General features: G+C 44.3%; 1 protein-coding gene across 1 annotated transcript in view; it reads left to right on the forward strand.

Annotated features, from left to right (window-relative positions):
• The first annotated feature begins 7282 nt into the window (after positions 1-7282).
• TMEFF1 (transmembrane protein with EGF like and two follistatin like domains 1) overlaps positions 7283-12182 on the forward strand; it is a 108878-nt gene continuing 103978 nt past the window's right edge. The window contains exon 1 of the mRNA XM_049896053.1: positions 7283-7583. Within this exon, the coding sequence (XP_049752010.1) occupies positions 7379-7583 (205 nt within the window). The 5' untranslated portion in view covers positions 7283-7378. The remainder of the gene's footprint in view (positions 7584-12182) is intronic.

A 12182-nucleotide genomic window follows, 5' to 3' on the forward strand; every position in this document is an offset into this window, starting at 1 on the left:
ACCCTGTGGAGCATAGTCCTACTCAGACACACATGGGTCACCACATGGTTGTTGTGTGACGTATTAAGCATGGTTCTGAGCACTTTACATACATGAACTCATCTAATCCTTACAACGACCCTATGAAATACATAATTTTTTCATCTCCATGTTACAGATTATGAAACTGAGGCATAGAGAAGTTAAGTAACTTGCTCAAGGTCGTATAGATAGCAACTGGCAGAGCCAAGACACAAAACCAGATGGTTTGGTTCCAGAGCCTGCACTCTCAATTACTATGCTATATCTCCTGCCATTTATATGTGATTGTCTTTGTCAAAGAAGCTATTTCTTTGGTACAATCCTTTAGGAGTTAAAAACCCTGGAGAAAATTTTGAATTGCAGCTAAAATTTTCCATTTGCTGGAGGATCAAGAAAAATTGTAATTCTGTATTCAGAGCATTGCTGAACAACTGAATGACATGAAGACCTGCAGGAAAAACCCAGAAATGCCCCCACTCAGTCTCTCTACCCACTCACAGGGACTGTTTGGGTGAGAAGCCTTTCAAACTGACAGAATTATAGTGCTGAAGCCTGTCCTTTCAGGCAGCGTAGGCTAGCTCTCTGGATTCCCATAGTAGTTTTTGTTCAGGTGTCTGTAACCCTCGTTTCCTTGGCTTCTGCCTATGATCCACATAATCGAGTACCATTAAGATGTGGGAACAATTGTAGTGCCTTGGACTAGAGTCCCCACCAATGTAATCATTAGAACCCCTGAATCTTTCCAAGCTCCCAAAATGTGTCCTGATACCCTAGCAGAGTGCTCAGGATGACTCACGCACAGTCCTTGGTGGCTGTAGTCTTGGTAGTGCCAATCTTTGCTCAACTGTGTATCAGGAGATGATGCTTCTCCACCTTGTATGATAGTGATATGGTGGCGCTTTGGAATCAGATGAGGTTGGATGACTCCAACTTCCTAGCTCTGTAGCCTTGGGTAGGTCACTTAACCTCACTAAGTCTCAGTTTTCTCATATATAAAATGAAAATAACATCTACCAACAAAGTGGGTGGGAGGAATATTAGTGACAACAAATATGACATGCTTGGAAGTACATAAGATATGGCAGATTCTCAGTGAATTATAGTTATTATTATGGATAGGTCCAACAATTATTCTCTCTCATCAATATTATTATTATCAGGTCTCCCTTACAAGACTATAAGCACTATGAGAAGCAGGGACTTTCTTTTCTTCACTGCTGTTTCCCAGCATCTAGAACAGTGCCTAGTTAATAGTCCAAAAAAAAACCAAACCTGTTGCCATCAAGTTGATTCCAACTCATAGCAACCCTATAGGACAGACTAGAGCCGCCCCATAGGATTTCCAAGGAGCGCCTGGTAGATTTGAACTGCCGACCTTTTGGTTAACAGCCGTAGCTAGCTCTTAACCACTATGCTACCAGGGTTTCCTACTGAATAGTAGGTGCTCAATAAATATTTGTTGAATCAACGAATGAGGTGCTAAACAAGTTGACCTGGCTCTCTTAGCTCCTTAATACATTGCTTTCAGACCCTTTACTCAGAGGCACTTTGATCATGAAGTTCCCTCTGCCTGGAACACTCTTCCCTTCCCTTTTCACCTGGCTGACTTCTACTGATCCTTCTGACCTTAGCACAAGCGTCACTTGTTCAGGAAAACTTTCATAGCCTTTGTCAAAATTGTTGAAATTTTACTTTTTTGTGTGTGATTGTTTCATTAATACTTGACTGTACACTTCATAAGGACTATACACTTCATAATGTTTGTATTCACCATTGTATTCCTAGGGTCTAGGAGTAGGCGTTCAACAGTCATTGAATGAATGACTTTATCCACTCTTTCCATTTTTTTTTTTTTTTATAGGCCCCTCTCTCTAGGAAGTGGGGTCCAGTTTCTCAAGTTGGGCCAGTGGTCAGTCCCAGGCTTGTGCCAGTGCTGTTCCTTATACCATCCCTTTCCATTGTTTCTGGACTGAGCTCAAGCACTGTGACTCTCTCCTACCAGGGCCAATTTATCAGTCCCAAAGTGTCTCATTAGTGCTTTTTAGGACTTCTTTATGCAGTTAGACCCTCCAGCAGGTGGTTTAGAAAAGCCAGAATTTCTGCTGGGCAGGGGGTGCCAGGTAGGATTTGCCATCCTTGCTCTTGCTCCGTTTCTATTTAATATTTATCACACTAAGCTGTAATTGTTAATTTTTCAGAGGTGCTCCTCCTCTACACAGAGAGGGCAGGATTCTCTCTTGCCCCCAGAGGCTACTGTGTTTCCTAGCACGTGGCAAATGCTCAGTAAGGGTTTCTTGAAGGAATGCAACATTTTCCACGAGCATAGCTTTATTGAGGACAAACACCAAATCACAGAAGAGGGTACTATCTCTAGCATTTTTTTTTTTCTTTTAAACATGCGCCAGTAAATCCCTTTTGTTGTTTTAAGTAAATTTGGGTTCTGTTCCTTAGAACTGGAAAGTCTGATATACCATAACTAATGGTATTCAAGTATAGGATCTCTGATAGATTGTTCAATAATATTCACTCTGTATTCACTCACTCCTGTTCACCTCCACAGAACAGACTTTCCTACCCCTTGTCTTTGGGCTCAGCTATGGGTCTGATTTAGCCAATGGACTGTTAGCAGACATATGCAAGCAGGAGTATGAAAAGTGCTTGTGTGATTGGGTGTGCCCTTCTGCATCACTGCTCTTCTATGAGAAGAGCTTCCCCTGGGTAGCAGTGGCCCCTTCAGCCTGTGTCCCAGACTGAATACTCATGGAATGGAGCACTGCTCAACCTGCAGAGCTAAGCCCAGTTGAACCCACAGCTTGAAGCACAGCCATTTAGCCAAGCCTAGCCTATATCGGCCAACTCCCAGACCTATGAGAAATGAATTTTTATTGTGGCATGCTGCTGACTTTGTGATTATTTGCTATGTAGCAATAGCTGACTGTGGTTAGTCCAAGAGTCTCCAACTTTGGCAGTACATCTGAATTACTTAGAGAACTTGAAGATTCCTGAGCTTCATCCATAATTATGTAATCAGGATTTCTGAAGTGGTATTCAGAAATCCACATTCTTTTTAAACTCCCTGGGTGATTTTTGGAAACCCTGGTGTAGTGGTTAAGAGCTACGGCTGCTAACCAAAAGGTCGGCAGTTGAAATCCACCAGGTGCTCCTTGGAAGCCCTATGGGGCAGTTCCAGTCTATCCTATAGGGTCGCTATGAGTTGGAATCGACTCAACGGCAATAGATTTGGGTCTGGGTGGTTTTTATGTGGTAAGCCCCACACCCTTTTGCTACCTGGCATTTTGGGGAAACCAATATTAAAGCATGTGATGGGGGCTGTAGTAGATATCTAAGACCCTTTTTCCTCTCTGACATGGTATAATTTTCTAAGTTAGAGAGGTCTTGTTCCTGAATAAGAATCCTTTTCAATTTTTGAGAAATATGTATTGTTTTTCTTATCTAAAGACATAGATGTAAATTTATTTGTGATTTATGGCCACAGGGCTTTTGGTTTTTATTTAAGCGTTGTCTCCTCTCAGCATTTCTGTCTGGGGCATGGTCAGTAGTCAGTGAAAAGTAAAGGCTGAATCCTGGGGCTGGGAGAGCCAACACACAGGTCAAGAGAGACGCAGAGGAGAGGTCAAGCTTAGCGGAGAAGCTGCTGAAAGAGTGGTCTAAGAAGGACCACTCAGCTGTGATTTAGTGGTCATGAACTTGAGATGACTGTTATTCAGTAAAGCCAGAGAAAAAGTTTACTTTTAGTTGTAATGATTTCCATGCCACTGCTAACAATTTAGCGGTTTGAGGTACATCTTAATAAAATGTTAAAAATGTGAATTTATTCATATAAAAAGCATGATGAAATTATAATTAAAAAAATAGGTTTTTTTAAATTATAAAAAAAGTTCACTGAAAAATTCAGACAATATAGAAAAATATATAAGCAAGTATCTATTCTTCTTAAACCCATCTTTAAGCTACAACCACTGCTAATATATTGCTGTACATTCTTCTTGACTTTTTTATATGGATATGTACATCCAAAAATAAAAAAAAAACCAAACCCACTGCTGTCGAGTTGATTCCGACTCAAAGCGACCCTATAGAACAGAGTAGAACTGCCCCATAGAGTTTCCAAGGAGCGCCTGGAGGATTTGAACTGCTGACCTCTTGGTCAGCAGCCGTAGCAGTTAACCACTACACCACCTGGGTTTCCGATATGTACATTCATAACATATATTTTAGAACAATAGGATTTTCTTAGATATACTCATAAGTATCCTTTTTTCATATGTACATAACCTAATGATCATTATTAAAGATGCATAACATTCCATCGTACAGAGGAAAACAACAACAGATGACACAACCTTGCTTGCTGAAAGTGAAGAGGACTTGAAGCACTTACTAATGAAGATCAAAGACCACAGCCTTCAGTATGGATTACATCTCAACATAAAGAAAACAAAAATCCTCACAACTGGACCAATGGGCAACATCATGATAAATGGGGAAAAGATTGAAGTTGTCAAGGATTTCATTTTACTTGGCTCCACAATCAACAGCCATGGAAGCAGCAGTCAAGAAATCAAAAGACGCGTTGTATTGGGCAAATCTGCTGCAACGGACCTCTTCAAAGTGTTGAAGAGCAAAGATGTCACCCTGAAGACTAAGGTGCGCCTGACCCAAGCCATGGTATTTTCAATCGCATCATATGCATCTGAAAGCTGGACAATGAATAAGGAAGACTGAAGAAGAGTTGACACCTTTGAATTGTGGTGTTGGCGAAGGATATTGAATATACCATGGACTGCCAAAAGAACAAACAAATCTGTCTTGGAAGAAGTGCGGCCAGAGCGCTCCTTAGAAGCAAGGATGGTGAGACTGCATCTTACCTACTTTGGACATGTTGTCAGGAGGGATCAGTCCCTGGAGAAGGACATCATGCTTGGCAGAGTACAGGGTCAGCGGAAAAGAGGAAGACCCTCAACGAGGTGGATTGACACAGTGGCTGCAACAATGAGCTCAAGCATAATAACAGTTGTAAGGATGACGAAGGACCGGGCAGTGTTTCGTTCTGTTGTGCATAGGGTCACTATGAGTCGGAACCGACTTGACGGCACCTAACAACAACAACAACCAAAACTTATTTCTGTTGGGGAGATTCTCACTCATGGCCACCTCATGCATAACAGAGTAGAACTGCTCCATAGGGTTTTCAATGGCTGTGACCTTTGGGAAGTAGATCATCCGGACTTCCTTTTGTGGTACCACTGGGTAGGTTCAAACTGCCAACCTTTAGGTTAGTAGTCAAGTGCAAACCCGAGAGACCTTTAATGTACAGAGAGGTAACATACTTTATTTAACTATTATAGAAAATACTGTGATGAACATCCTCACATATTTTTGTGTGTTTGTCCAATGATTTCTTTAGCATAAGTCCCAAAAAACGGAATTGCTAGATTACAAGGTAAACACATTCTCAAGGTGTTTAATACAGAGTCAAACTGCACTCCCCAAATAATGCTAGGTTTTGTTAACCCTTTTAACTCTTGTAAATTAGTAAAAAAAAAAAAATCATGTTTTTAATCTGCCTTTTTACTAAACTGAAAAACCAAACCCACTGATGTCGAGTCAACTCTGACTTACAGCGACCCCTAGGATTTCCAAGGCTGTAAATCTTTCTCCCATGGAGCAGCTGGTGGTTTCGAAAAGCGGAACATTTGGTTAGCAGTCAAGCACTTTGACCACTGAGCCCCCAGGGCTCCTGGATTTTTACTAAAAAAAAAAAAAAAATTTTTTTTTTTTTTAAGTAGTGGAGTTTAAATCACTTTCATGTATTTATTGTCTGTATTTTTTTGTAAGACAAGTCAGTTTCCCATTTTTCTATTATGATAACTTTTTTGTTTTTGATTCATATTAGCTTCTTATATTAAGTATATTGCCTCTTATTTATATTGAAAATATTTTTCTAATGTGGCTTTGCTTGTGGTGGCTTTTCACACAGACATTTTAATTTTGAGGCAAATTTGCTAGTTTTTCAATGAGATTTTAAAATTCCTTCTGAGATGGGAAACAGTATGGTAGAATGAAAACAGCAATAGACTTTTAAAAAATAGTTTTATGATCTTACTGCCACCCTCATCTGTGTCTCACCCAGCAAGATATGGTAAGAACAATAGACTGGGAGTCAGATCAGAGTTCTAGTCCAACTCTTACTTTGTGTCATCTCTGGTTTGTAACTTTACCTCTCTGGGTTCTGACTTCCTCATCTGTAGAATGGGGATGAAAAGAAAAAACTACTTTTTTTTTTTAGGGCTGTAAGAAAGACTTGGAGAGAATGTAGGCAAAGAGTCTAGTCTAGGTCTTGCATATAGCAAATCCTCTCTAAATATTGGCTATAATTAGTTGAAGAGGGCAATACAGTATTTTTAAAATGGGATTTTAAATTCAGTTCATGTCTGTGAATATATGAGACTGGAATGGTGGTGGGGGTGAGGATCCTAGAAATTAAGTCATTAACCCACATCTCTAAAAACTGCATAGATGGAGTCAGAGCCTGGGTTTCAATCCGAATGTGACCTTGACCAAGTCACCTTTACCTCTCTGGGGCTTACTTTCTTCACCAAGAAAAAAGATGCATAATAGACCACCTGCCCTTATTCCAAGCCCAGCTGCTGGGCGAAGGTAATGCTTCAAAACGCTTACAAAGGGCGGCAAAAATGTCTGCTAGGTAATGCATAAGGAGCATCCTTGGCGCTGGCCAGCCCACGACGGCCGGATCGTGGGGGCACCGCGACCCCAGCCCCCGCGCTCCCACCCCGCCACTGGAACAATAGCTCCCCTGGAGGCGGTGCTGGCCGCGGGCGGGGGCGGAGCTGTCCGCGCGGGCGCTGGGGGTGTGCGCGGGGCGGGGTCGCGGCCACCCCTCCCGCCGGCGGCTCCGTCACGCGCCCCTCACCGGGCGGGCCGGGGTCTTTGTGACGCGGTGGCGACAGCCGCGGACACAAAGGGAAAGCGAGGAGGCGAGGGGCTGCGCCTGCCCCCGCCCCGCGACCCCCGCCCACCGCGCGCGCGCACTCGCTCCCTCAGCCTCGGTCTCCCCCACGCGGGCTCGCACCCTCGCGCGCACCCTCGCGCGCCCGCGACCCTCGCACGCGCCCGGACCCACCAACTCCGTCCTGAGGCGGCGGGCCGGGGCCTGGTGGGCACTGCAGGTGGGGCGGGGGATGCTGAGGGGCTGCTGCCGGCCGCAGCGGCACGGCTGCTAGGAGGCGCGGCGGCAGCGGCGGGGCTCCGGCGCGCGGCTGGATGCCCCCGGCCTGCGGCTCCCTGCGCTTCCCGCCGTCCAGGGGCGCCAGTCATGGGCGCCGCGGCCGCTGAGGCGCCGCTCCGGCTGCCTGCTGCGCCCCCGCTCGCCTTCTGCTGCTACACGTCGATGCTTCTGCTCTTCGCCTTCTCTCTGCCCGGGAGCCGCGCGTCCAACCAGCCCCCGGGTGGCGGTAGCAGCGGCGGCGGCAGCGGCGGGGACTGTCCCGGCGGCAAAGGCAAGAGCATCAACTGCTCAGGTAGGACCGGCCGGAGCCCGCCCCCTGAGTGCCTCCCTCCCTCCCACCCTCCGCCGCCGCCGCCTCCCTCTGGGTCCGGGTGGTGGGGCTGGGAAAGGCCTCGGGGTGGGGGTCCCGGGGAGTGGGGCCCGAGGGTGATTGAGGACAGAGGGCCAAGCGCGCCGTGCGGGTTTGGGGACGGGCGATGGGGATGGGGAGTGGCCGTGCGTGCGTCCGTGTGTGTCGAGTGGCTGGGAGAGAACGGCCCCCGCGTGTTGTGAGGTGGCGAGGCCGGTACCCGACAAGGCGGAGGCAGGCGGCCGGGGCCCCGGCGTGATCGTGGGTGTGCACGCGGGAGTGCATGTTGGTGTTGTGGAGGCTCAGGGGCGGGAGGGCGGCCCCAGGCAGTGATTCTGTGTGTGTGTGCGCGTGTGCGTGCGCTGTGGGTGGGAGACGGTGAGGAGCAGGAGACCGAGGCTGAGGGCCAAGGGAGTGACCAGGTGCTGGGGAGGTTCTTCCTCAGGGCACTGGGGCCTCGAAGGGGTCGTGGGGGTAAAGGGAAAGGGTGGCCCAGATGACGCGGATAGGTGAAGCGAGGTGACTCTGTGTGTTTGTGTGTCCTTTGGTTCAGAGGTGGGCGCTGGGGGTTTGGAGGGAAACCGGGGCCCGAGTAGTTACCCTATATTTTGTGTGTTGTGCATGGTTAAAGCCTGGGGCTCTGGAAGCCACCGTGTGGTATGCGTTGAGGGGTCAGGGTGAGGACCCTGGAGTGAGTGAATCCTGTATGTGTCGGCTCAGAGGAAGGGGGCTACAGAGTCAGCCTGTGTAGGGTTTGGGTATAAAAGGAGGTACTTGGGTCCCAGGGAGTGCCCCTGTGTAGCAGTAGCAAGGGGTGACCCTCGGTTATTAAGGTGGTGTGAAGACAGAACTGATTCCAAGGGAATAATCCTGTGCATGTGTTTGTGTTGGTGTGTTTTGCCCGAGGGCCTGGAGATTGGCAGCAATTGGAGCGGAGAGAGTGACCTCTCACCTCTCTCCAAGGCCGCCTGCGGAGGGGTGGGGGGCGCCCCACAGCTGTTGGAAACAAAGAGCTTGCTAGGGCTTTAATGGATGAGACTGGAGAGGAGGCCATCCGGACAGTAAAGTTCCCTCTTCCTTTCAAAAGGGGTCCCAGAGGAGCCAGAGGATTCAGGCCCTGGGAAATGAGAGACACCCAGGTCTAGCTGGGGTGGGTGGGTCCTGCTGGAGCTGGCCTAGCAGATGCTAGTGATAACCAGCCCCAACCTTGCTGACTTGCCCCTTTATCAATTCTCAGTTCTCCACTTGTCTTTAAACCAAAGGGATGAGGGAAGGGAGGCTGGACATCAGACCACAGGGGAATCTGCTGGCTAATCCCTCTGGACAATATTTATATCTTTGGGCTCTTGAAGGGGCGTGGCTTTGGGGAAGTGAGGAGGGAGCAAGAGGGCTTCAGCATAAATGCTCTGCCACCCTAAAATCTTTTAATAATTTGCTTAATGGTACATTTTATGAGGGGGGAGGGATTTTGAACACAGCAAACAATGGCATATCCATTAAAAGCTTTTCATCCATGTAATAACTTCTACTTTGTTTTTTTTCTAGTGTTAAATAGGGTATGGGATATGCTTTTATAAGTAATCATACTTTATTTGAGAATAAAAAAATTTGTATATTGGAATGCCTTTTTGCAACAGATACTGGTTGTCAAACTTCTAAGAGATCATACTATGTCAAAATATGAACTAATGTGCTCTGGGTTTTTTTTGCTAAGCAAATTTATTGGCGAGATACAGTGTTAGATGTATTTGTATATGCTTTCTGACTCTTTAGTGCAGAGTGCAAATTTTAAGAAAGGAAAACAGAGGGCTGGAAACCCACATGGTGTAGGGCAAGGGTACTGATCAAGGGGTCATGGCCTTTGCTAAGCAGCTGTGTAATTTGGGGCAAGTCACTTAATTTCTTTGTTTTCTTAGTTTCCTCTTCTGTTAAAAAAGGGACTTGGATTTAATATCTCATACTTCTTTCAAGGAATTAACATATTTATCACTGATATTCCCTTTGCTGTTGAGTCGATTTCTGTTACTGATATAGATATCAATAAATTAATCTGATAAAATGTTTTCTAACTCTTAGATATAGCTGAGTAATGCTGGATCTAAAACTGAAGTTTTAACTAGATAGTATTTGTAGATTCTTGTTATAACTGTTTCTAAGATGAGGATCTCGGAACGATTCATGTGGAAAACATCTTTTTAAAAATTGATTTGTAAGAGAACTATAGTAATCTAGTCTGGACAGATGATTGGGCATAGGTTTTTTAGTGACTTTTATCACCCAGGTATTTTTCACATAAACGGAAGTTTTCACCATCATTTATTTGAGTTTTAAAATCTAAATACTGGCCTTGACTCCCTGTCATTTTTCATTTTTGATTTTAAACTGTGATTTTAGCCTTTTCTGACCTTCCTGGAGCCTGATTCTGTCAGTTGGGTCACTTATAGCTTTGTGGCACTTGTGTGAAGCAGCAGCTCTGTGGCTTTATTCATACAAGTTGTCTAGGTCATGGAAAAAGATGGAACCCTGTGATATTTCACTGGAGACTTCTTTCGGAGTTAATGTTGATATATTAATTAACCAGGTGTTCAACCAGCTATGCGTCTTCTTAGTTCAGCTTAACGGATTTTGTTGTTCTGCACTTTGCTATTTTGCTCATTAGTCTGTCATTAAAAGATTCTGTCAGGTGGTTTTGTTAGAATCAATGCTGTGTATGTCTGTAGTACCCTAACTTTTTCCATTTTAGTAATCCTATCGAAAAGCAAATGTTGTATAGCCTGCTTTAATAAAGAGCCCATGGTGGCTTTCGCTTTTTAGTGCATTTAAAATTGTTACCCATCCATTCTAGAATTTTTCAGGGGATACGTGACAAGTTTACACATGGATGTTTTCTAGATCTGGATTTCTCCTTTTTTTCGAAAATTGAGACTGTGTTCTTTTATTTCTGGACTTCTGGCACCTTGTCAAGATATCTTAGATTCAGCAGCAGTAGTTTTTAAGACAGATCTAAAAATTTTTTCAGTATCATGGGGTGTAATTTGTTTAGATCAAAATTCTTTTGAACTAGCTGTGTATTCTGTTACTATACACTATCCATGTCACTTACCTTAGATGTTAGCTCCTTTTGATCAGTGTTCTACCCTTTCCAGTTTGAAGATCATGCTCCTTGATGAAGATTACCAAAGCAAAGAAGAAGCTGAATGATTCTGCATTGTCCCTGTCATCTCCTGATATTACATCTTCCCTAAGCAGTGGGCCCTTTGTTTAGCTCTTCTTGTTCTGAACAAGCCTTTTTTTTGTTGTCCCCTTGCCCCTAAGATTCCCCACTCATTCTGGGCTTTATACTTCAATTTTTTTTTTAATCTTTGCTTTTATACCATTTTATTTTATCATTTGTACTTATTCTTTTAAAATCTAAGTTGCCAAAAAGAAAAATGCTTGAAAAAATATGATAACCTATGTGAATAAAGATGAATTTTGAGTCCGGAAGACCAGGTGACCTTAGACATGACACTTTTTCTCATTTGTGAAATGAAGATGATGGTGGTCCTTTCTGGCTTTAGGGTGTTTGAAAAGAACTAATGAGGTGAAGAATTTGGGGCATTTCTATCTTAGGGAATGATGTTAAAGAGGTAGAAAAACATATTGGGAGATCAATAAGTATAATTTGATGATAGAATAAGGTGAAGGATTTGAACTGGATTTTAAGTATCATGGAAGTTGGGAGTGGGTTCTCTGGATGGTGATTAAAAAAAACCATTGCTGTCAAGTTGATTCCAACTCATAATGACCCTATAGGACAGAGTAGAACTGCCTCGTAGAGTTTCCAAGGAGTGGCTGGTGGATTTGAACTGCCAACCTTTTGGTTAGTAGCCTTAACTGTTTAACCGTTGTGCTACCAGGGCTCCCTGGATGGTGATGAGGATGGTATCAGTGGATGAAGAGAAGTGCCATGTTAGTGGCAGTTCAGGATTCTGGGGAATAAAAAGTGAGTTTTCCTAATTAGTTATGAGATCTTGGCCGACACACTTTACTTCTAGGTCCCAGGTAGTAAAATCTGGATATTCATTTATTTAATAAACCTTAAATGAATACTTATTTAGTATAATCTAATATAGTAGATGTTATGGGAAATGTATGGAGAGGCCATCTCTGCCCTCAAGGACTTCAAGCTCCAACACAGTAGGTCAACCTCTTATAAATATATACGGTAGAAGTTTCTATGTTAATATATCTGGGCTTGATTTTTTCCCCCTGCCAACAAGCATTTATTGAACATTGCCAGCACTGGAATTTCTTTTTTTAAGTGTACAATTAAGTGGTTCTTAGTATATTCAAAAAGTTTATAACCATCAAACTTGGTAAATTTTTATGAAAGCAGACTGCCACATCTTTCTCCTGTGGAGTGGCTGGTGGGTTTGAACCACTGGCTTTTAGGTTAGCAGCCGAGTGCTTTAAGCACTGTGGCACCAGGGCTCCTTTACAACCATAACCACTGTCTAATTCCAGAACATTTCTCTCACCTCAAAAGAAACTTCTTACCCA

This window comes from Elephas maximus, chromosome 9 (assembly GCF_024166365.1).
Source record: "Elephas maximus indicus isolate mEleMax1 chromosome 9, mEleMax1 primary haplotype, whole genome shotgun sequence".
NCBI classification, from domain to species: domain Eukaryota; kingdom Metazoa; phylum Chordata; class Mammalia; order Proboscidea; family Elephantidae; genus Elephas; species Elephas maximus.